General features: G+C 48.4%; 1 protein-coding gene across 1 annotated transcript; it reads left to right on the top strand.

Moving 5' to 3' along the window:
• LOC131215297 (ADP-ribosylation factor-binding protein GGA1) lies at positions 1-3,157 on the top strand. Its single transcript, XM_058209685.1, has 6 exons — positions 1-34; positions 111-271; positions 332-469; positions 543-1,047; positions 1,295-1,357; positions 1,604-3,157. The coding sequence occupies exons 1-6, from the start codon at positions 1-3 to the stop codon at positions 2,842-2,844; spliced, it is 2,142 nt and encodes a 713-aa protein (XP_058065668.1). The 3' UTR covers positions 2,845-3,157.
• The last annotated feature ends 5,765 nt before the right edge of the window (positions 3,158-8,922 follow it).

The raw sequence follows: 8,922 nt of genomic DNA, 5'->3' as shown, positions 1-8,922 counted from the left end.
ATGGAGACGAAAACGGTGCTCGACGGATATTTGCGTATGTTTATGCGTAGTCTGCATTGCGGCACCAAACGAAGGGATAATTAACTGTAACTGTTTCTCGCTGCCTATAGGTAAAGCCGTCAACCCGAACAACGACGATCTGGATGTGTCGGCGATTGATCAGTTTTGTTTGACGCTGAAGAAGGACCCCTCGAAAATGTCCACGGCCCGCGAGCTGCTCGTGAACCGAATCCAGTCGACAAACGCGAAAGAATCGTTGCTGGCGCTAGAGGTACTTGCAATATGGTTCGTTCGTTTGCATCGGTTAATGCCCGTTTTTCCCTTTTTCCAGGCCCTAGAAGAGTGTATGGAGTCGCTGGGTCGCGAGTTCCGTTCAGAGATCAACAAGTTTCGGTTTCTGAACGAACTGATTAAGATGGTGTCGAAGAAGTACAACGGTGACCAAACACCGCGCGAAGTTTCGGAACGGGTCAGTATGCTCTGCGTGACCGGTTTGCAATAGAAATGGGTTATTATTAAGTTTATGCCTTTTATTCGCACAGATCTTGAACATTATGCTGACGTGGACCAACAAGTACGATCCGTGCGAGTGTGATAAAATACAGGAAGCATACAGTTTGCTCGCCACCCAGGGCATTCAGCACCGTTCGCAGCAGAACGTGATTATCCGGAATTCGGCCACGGCAGCGCCACGACCGAGCAGTGACGACCGGAACCAAACTTCCGATAAGCACCAGCAAAAGCTTCGGCAGCTTATTAGCAGCGGCAAACGCGAAGATTTCGAGAAAGCAAATCTTCTAATACAGAACTTTTACCGCGACGAGGAACGCAGGACGCAGATGAAGAGTCGCCGGTTGTCGGAGCTGCAGAAGGTGGCCGAAAACACGAAGCTGCTCGATGAGATGCTCGATCAGTACGGCCGGACGGCAGGCGAAACGTCCGACGATGACCTGGCGGTACTCAACGAGATCTATGAATCGTGCGAAAGTGCCCATCCGACGATCGTCCGACTGGCGGAGGAAACGCAACACTGCGAGGAAATGCTCGGTAAGTTCCCGCGCTGCACCGTCACTGAAGAAGGCTAGACAATCCTCCCAAGTGTGCTCTCGTCTGCAGTTATCTGTTTTATCTGCCTTTCTAACCGTGTCTAATGTGTTGTGTGTTTCCTCTGTTCTTCTCTATTCTAAACTCAACATTTAACACAAAACAAACGCCCATCGTTACCATCATCACCATCATCACACGTTTAAAACCCCACACGTTGCCTCTAAATGCCACTTGCCACCGCGCACAGTTGAGTCCCTTGAGAATGGCAGCAAAAATGTAGGAAATTTCTGGAGTTTAGCTAGCGAATTTGGTTAGTAGTATTTACAAAACTCCTTTCTTAATTCTGCGTTCCCGTTACAACAAAAAAGATTGTTGGCTGTTTCTTTTGTTACACGAGTTTTCGATGTTGCTTTTAATTCCATTTAAAGGCAAACGTAGAATGTTTGGTTTTACGTTCGGAAAGCTAATCTAACGTTGTGTTTTTGTTTATTTCAACAACTATACACGGTTTTTCACACCTTTACATTGACCGTAACGCTCCGTTCCTATTCCACAGGGAAAATATTCGAGGTAAACGATGCGCTGACGCAGGTGTTGGACAAGTATCGCCAAAAAGTCCTAAATCAACCTTCAGCAGCAGCAGAAAATGGCGGTACGTTTGCATTCCGGTATACACCGAATATCGTTGGGCCCGATCCGCTAGACACACTGTTCGATGTGTCCGAAGACGGGACAGCAGGGATCTCAGGAGCTGGTGGCAGTAAACCGACAGCTGACCGTACGAAATATGACGACATTCTCAGTGATATATTCACGTCGAGCAGCGGTGACTCTGCTGTGACCGCGCTCGGTCACACAAGTCAAAGTATTCTCATGCCCCATTCACTAGCCGCAGCAGCGTCACTTGGTCCTTCTTCCGTTAAGTCCGAGGGCACATCGAATTCGAAAGATCATCTAATGGACATTAACACGCTCTTGAGTAGCATTAGTAGTGGTGCCGGTACGATGGCAGGCGGAAAGATCGTTCCCGGGAAACCCGTTCCATCGGATTCAGTCGCAAAAGGTCCTGTACCAGGGGCACAGAACAGTTCTAACAGCGTAAAGAATGGTCCCAGCGGAGCATCGTTTGGAACCAAATCCATTCCGGAGCTTGATTCTATCATTACTGGAATGAAGGCAACACTCCTTTCAACGCCAGCAGCCACAGCGACGGTCGTTAAAAACGCGCATGAAGAAACTGAATCAACAAGTGAACCCAACGTGACCGATTCGGTAGCTACAGAAGAGGATGATCCTATTTTGGCACCTCCGAACTTTTTGGTGTCGGTTCCAGCTACCCCGGATGTTGGAAAACCACAAGAACTTAAAGCCCTAGCCGACATTGTGATCGATCTCGACAGTATTCAACCGAGTAAGGAACCCTCCCGGACAGTACTAGATGATAAGGAGGGACTGCAGATTACGCTTAACTTTGGCGCCGATCACCCGAGACCGGATGTGACGGTGATTGTGATTTCAACCATCAATCAGGGTCGCACCGTCATTCCGAGCTTCCAGTTTGATGCGAGTGTGCGAAAGCCATGCAAATTGCGCCTACTGCCACCGTCGGCCACCAGTCTGCCGGGTACCAAACCGTTCCGACCACCGGCCGATGGTATCACACAGGTGCTTCTGCTGGCTAATCCAACCTACGAGCCAGTAGATTTGACCTGTATCCTGACGTACCTGGTGGGAGACGATCCGGATCCGATCAAGGAATCGATCGTAATGGAGGCGGTTCCATCGTTGCGAGACTAACGTCGTGGCGCATGCACCCGTAAGAGTGAAGCTAATCGAGAGATCCTGTGATTCGCGACAGTGATGAAATGTCCCCAGAGACCCGAATTGGACAATTAAGAAGATTTTACTTAAGGACGTAGCATTCCCGTGTCGTGCAGTGCGTGGCAAAGCTAAGAAGATTATAAAAAGGAACTCAGCTACGGAGCCTATCGAATGAATTGTTGATGAAGCACAGTTCGCGGTCACGGTACCACGGACCGTAATAGGATCGAGAGGTTATAGGAATTATACACAGAGAATAGTCAGTGCTGTAAAACCAAAATTAAACAAAGTTACAAAAAAAACAGCGACACCATCGTCTAGCGTTCTTTTGGTGGAGAATTGCGAATTGAGGCTGCGAATTGTTTTCAAAAGTCCGATCAAACTGGATGAAGGACGCGCCCGGTTGGGGTCCTAAAATGGAAAGTGACTGGGTTCGTTAGTGGCCCTTTCCGACGCCGACGGGCATGAGTTTGCCATAAAAAATACAACCAAATCCCATTTAACACCGTACATTTAACGACCACCCAGCTGATGAGGTTCTTCGGCGATGGATGGCGTTTATATAATAAATGGGTTTAAAAACATAAACGTGTTCGTGGAAGACGCCCACACGCTACGCAGAACCGTCGCGCGACCATCCGCGTGACATTCCGGTTTACCGGCCCGATACATTCGAACATTGCGCGACATCAGGCTGCTTTGGGGCGAAAAAATGGGCGTTTAAGTCTTTTCCATCGTCGTTAACCATGATCGACGGAGGTTGAACCGTAGTTCTGCTTCCACGCTGCACCCCAAGCACTCATTATGTCCAATCGGCTTAAATACCCACATTAATAGCGTCCCTGTCGATGCGGCGGTGTGCGCTCATAACTGCAGCATAAACCGGCATGTAAAGCGCGCTCGCAAAGGTCAACGGCGCCCGCGTCTCTCTGTCCTGGCTTGACTGGACCTGGGCAGGCCGCACCCCCGTAGCGCCCCAGCGGAATCGAAACATGTCAATTAGTCAACCAACCCTCGGATAAGCAAAGCGGCCTGTCAAAGTTGAAACCCTCGCCTCGAGAGCCGCTCGTGAGCGTGTACAACATGTTTAACAGGGTGAGAAAAATGGTGCTCCAAAGCGGGGTGCAGTGTCCCACCGGATCGTTTTGCACACATTTGAAGTGCAGCAGCTGAAGACATTCCATTCGATTGACTGGCAGACTGCTGACGCCATTACCAAACGCAGGCCCGACACCACTGCTCACTGAAAATGTTAAGACAAAAATGAGACAAATGAAAGCATATAAACAACAACACTGGGCGAGCATACAACAAAAATCTCTTGCATATCAATTAGTTTGTCCGAGAAACGACAACGTGTCATCTGTCGGACGCTGTCAGCAGAAATGATGCTGGATGTTTTCGCTTCACACAACGGGGTAGCCTAATCATCGCCATCGGCTTTCCTGCCGCACTGGCCAGCAGCTCGTTGTGTGTGCTGACCACTTCACTTTCCTTTTCCATGCTTAATTGAGATTTCAACAGTCGTACGCCCGGCAGTCAACTGCACAGCGATCACTTCGCGCGCCCGATTGTTTGTGTGTTTTTGTTTTATGTTGCGTCGGGGGCACCAGAAGAAGAAGAGTTTCTTGTAGCTTTTGTTTGTTCACACTTCACAAAGTGAGCAAAAATGGGCAGCATAAGAACAGCATGGATGGTTGAATGATCGAGCTGCGAATGTAGAACGCTAAGATCGGTCATATCAATAAGAGTGTTTGGCCAACAAAAAGCGTTCTTTATTTCAAAAACGACTGTGCAAACAATTTGGGGTTTAGCTTGTCAAACATATCAGTTCCTTTTCATTAACTTAAATGGTTCCCTTTTCGGGAACAGTGACCACCACGTGACCATGTGTTGGTTTATTTTATTTGGCGCCGGCCGAATTGCATCATCTCCTATCTAATCATGCATTGCGTCGTCGGTCGTTGTCATACGATGATAACAAACGTGCCCTATCATTACGCTTTGATTTGTTACCAACGGTTATTGTTGAACGATGGGCAATATAGCGAAACAGGATCTTTCTCTCATTTGCAACGATGACTCTGGTGGTATTTAAAAAACAACTTTTGGCGCCCTCTAATCCACCGGTCCAGTTTTCCACCGCACTCATAAAATAGAAAAATTCAACGTTTGACGGGACCATAATTTAATAAAGCTTTTTTCCTACCTCCACCAGAAGTGGTTTTCTGTGCTCCGGCTTCGATAAATTCTGTTTTCTGTTGGGCAAAGGCCCCGCAGTTTTAAAATGTTGCAGCACACCACAAAACAGAACGCCATTCAAAGCGTGTTCCGGTCGGTTCCCATAAATATGCTCGACATGCCACACAGAGCATATGGAGCTGTGAGCGCGCGGGCGCGCGCCAAATCCCTAATCCCTCCCGGGGTCCGTTGGTAGAGAAATCGGCGCGCGATCGAGGCCGATTCCAGGTTTTTCTTCCTCCCAAGCGCGTCCGTTCTGCATGTTCCCCCGTCACACGAGGCTATTCTTTTAACAACCAATTAACTATTTTACGGTCGCGCATAACTTGTACGGCCCGCGCCAGGGCACGCGGGCGATAACTTCCTTCTCGGTGTTTCCTTCGAAAGGCGCGAGCCCGGAGCAGGGCAGGTTTGTGTGTGAAGTAATCAAATCATAATCGAGTCCCGGTACTGGCTTCAGCACCGGTGCTCGTCTGTCTTCATTAATGGCGATCATCAGTATCGCGCCAACTCGTGGTCGCTCTTCGACGGAAGGTTTTCTACTTTACTTAACCCTGATTTCTGAAGTACGCAGATGCACTCCCTGAGTATGCACTTGTTGGAAGAATGGCATTCACGGGCAATATGTGGAGCGATCAATAAAATATAAAATCAGCAAAATGCGGTTCAGATACGTCACGCGCAACCGATGCGGCAGGCCCGCTTTGCGCTGGCGATGTCACGGAACCATCCGAAGGGACCGTGCTTTCCCGGCGGTTGCACCTGGAGTTCGATACCGGCAACTGACCATGCGTCGTCGCGGTCGTCGGAAGGCACCACGGGACCACGGTTCAGATCGGTTGTGACCGTCGGTGCGTTCGGATCGTATCTTCGCGTGTATCGCTCTACTATCGCAGGCAGCAGATTCCGGATCGGTTCGGGTCGGTTTGGAGCACCTCATTTCGTAGCCAGCAAAAGGAATCGTTTTCTCTATACAATTTCGCGCCTTGAACGTGCGGTGAACGATCGTGAAACGGTGAAACACAAAAGCGGGTGAATTTATTGGCATCCTTCCGCGAAAAGACACACGCGAATAACCAGAAACGTTTTAATTTCGCTACCAACGATCTCCTGCCGTGCGCGGAGTACTAGAAGATCCCCGCTGTGTCAGAAAAGAAAACCTGACAGAAATAATTTAATCGCAAGTTATTGGCGAAAAACCTGCCCGTGCCAGAGGCTTTTGGTGCCAGGACAACTGCACCCGAACGGTTCGCGGGGTTCGGTTTCGGGCCGGTTCGCGTACATTCCAATCGCAATCAAGCGATTGATTTAATTGAAAAGATAATAAATCCTTACCCCTCACACACGGGTGTGCTGGAAGAAGTGGTGAGCACAGCTTGCGATTGGCTAGTGTGCCTGTCCCCAGTGTGGCGGCCGCATTTCTTTCTGGTGCGCGCGAAAGATTTCCATCGAGTGCCGAGATCTCTGAGGCTGTCCGGTGCAGTCGAGTGCAGATGGTCGTTCAGTTTCGGACACAATCCCCGGGCAAGCCTTTGGGGCTCGTAGTGCAAATCCAGGTGAGAAGTGCGTGAAGCATGACAGAAAATTGTGAATAGTGGATTAACAGTCGGACATCGTAGGGTGAATCCTGTTTCTGAAGCAATAAATATTAGTTAAAATAGTAGTGTTTGAGCCAAGTACTAATCGTCTAGTCATAAAAACGATTCGTGAATAAATTTCCAATAAGCATAAGGGCAACAATTCTGTTGGAAGGTACTTTAGCTGAAAGGTGGTTCCAAATTCAAACGGTGACTTCACTTTAAATCCCCCGCCGTGAGGTCGAGTGTGCACATCGTGGTGTCCGATTTTGGCATTAAGTTACCAGTGCCCTGAGTTGCGTGAAACACGAATTGATCTCTTTTGGTTTTGTGGCGCCTTGCGGGTTTAAATTTGTGATTTGTGCACGATCGTACGTGTGATCTTTCTGGCGGTGAATCGAATTTCGTCGGTGGTGCGTGTTACAGGTGAGTTGAATAACTTTGCTTAACTATCTATTGCACATTGCGGCCCACAACCGAACCTAGACATAAAGTATACAAACATTCACTGGCTCATCTAATGAATGCCCAAGGTCTGAATATGCAACATGTGCCAAATTTTAACATTTTTTAGAAGCGTTAGAAAATGTTTGAAATGGAGTCTGTCATGATATAAAAAAAAAGTTACAGTTTATCACTTTAACTATCAAATCCATTTTAAAATTTTTTTAAGAGCTTTATACCTAACTGGAAATCTGGGATCGTCACTCTTTTATTTACCGAAAACTCTCTTCATCTTAATTTTGGTTGAAAAAAAAACCGTTGAAAATGGACAAAACTGGTGCCATTTTGACGGACAGATTTTAAGCACGGCCATCATAGACTTGAACGGTGCATCAATGCATGTCAAGGTGAGAATAAATCACTCCATTAGCCTGCCATCTAACCCCGCGCAACATCAAACAGCACGCGAAGCATAACAAATCATCGCCGCGCAAATAAATGGCGCTCGCCCCGCAAAATGCCAACATAAAGCAAAAAGGCACCGTGCGCATTGTCGCATTTCCTAATTGTCGACGATTTATTAAGACGCTTGCATTTAGTGTCTGCCTTTCATTAGCGTCATGCAGCCCTTCTCGGATCGGCGGAAGAAACAAACACATTTTTTAATCACACCCAACGAACCGGTGTCCTGTGGTGCTAGGAGTAGGAAGATATGCCGCCGCCGCCATCATCATCATCAGCATCATGGGCAGCAACGGTTGTAGCCAATCATAATCGAAGCGGCTAAACACTCACTCAACCGACGGGCCACACGTCGGGCTCATTTGCCGAGTTTTCCGAAAGGGTTCATTTGTGCCCACGCGTGAATCCGCGAAGCGTTGGCAAGGAAAACTCCCGGAGTCGGCCAGCGCCGACGAGGGAACGCCAACTTCACAGATAGCAGGACTCTGTGGCTAGCGGGCGTAGGTTGAGTGAGTGAGCGCGATTTGCATTAATTGCATCCATCAATCGATGGACCGATGTGCCTTTTTTAGGAAAAGGCAACCACGGAGCCCCCCCGGTTCGAGAAAGTTCTCCGGGCGATGCTAGCAATTAAATGGGCACCGCACCGGGCGTCCACGAGACGCCAAGAAAAAAGGCCACACCGTCATTGCTCAAACAAATTGATCTGCGATCATAAATGGCAGACAGATCGCGCACGTCGCGGGTAACACGAGCTGCCAGTAGCTGGTAGCCGTGCCTCTGCCAATGAGTGGCGTAGTCCGCGTCCACGGTGCAAAGACCGGAGGCTTTGCATCTCAATTACGAAACCGCGCGCTGCGCTTGTGGCTATCTTTCCAAACAACGCACACGCACACTTAAGCACCGCCGGAGGGACACACCCCCACGGTGTGTAGTTGGTTGGGGCCCACTACCGCAACTAGTGCCAATCATTTAATCAAGGGCTCAGCCAACTGTTCCTGGCGCCATGGTTGAGCGCGGTGTTTCAGTCACGCCTTTATCGCCCATTTTTATCACACACCTTGTCGTGCTGATTGTCAGCCGGACAAAGATTTCGCTAAGCTGGGAAGTGAAGGGTTACCTGCAACAGCGGGGATGTCGCTCTATTTGTTTATTTATTAACGAAAGCAACCAAACGATTTACCTAGCCAAATTACATTCTGTCAAATAAGTATCGAATTTGTGACTTAAATAAATGTTTTATTCGATTTTCGATTATTTTGTGGCGGCTACACATGTCAGTGACTTATGGTGATAAGTTCGGCCATTTTAAATTATCACTTAATCTTTG

The sequence above is a fragment of the Anopheles bellator genome, chromosome 1 (genome assembly GCF_943735745.2).
Source record: "Anopheles bellator chromosome 1, idAnoBellAS_SP24_06.2, whole genome shotgun sequence".
In the NCBI taxonomy this organism is placed as follows: Eukaryota; Metazoa; Arthropoda; class Insecta; order Diptera; family Culicidae; genus Anopheles; species Anopheles bellator.
The sequence above is the reverse complement of the archived record's forward strand: the minus strand, read 5'-3'. Positions and strand labels throughout refer to the sequence as shown.

Excerpts from the sequence above, each read along its gene's own strand:
- LOC131215297 (XM_058209685.1), top strand. The coding sequence starts at position 1 with ATGGAGACGAAAACGGTGCTCGACGGATATTTGC. Across the intron at positions 35-110 it reads GGTGCTCGACGGATATTTGC|GTAAAGCCGTCAACCCGAAC; the intron begins GTATGTTTATGC and ends CGCTGCCTATAG. Across the intron at positions 272-331 it reads AATCGTTGCTGGCGCTAGAG|GCCCTAGAAGAGTGTATGGA; the intron begins GTACTTGCAATA and ends CCCTTTTTCCAG.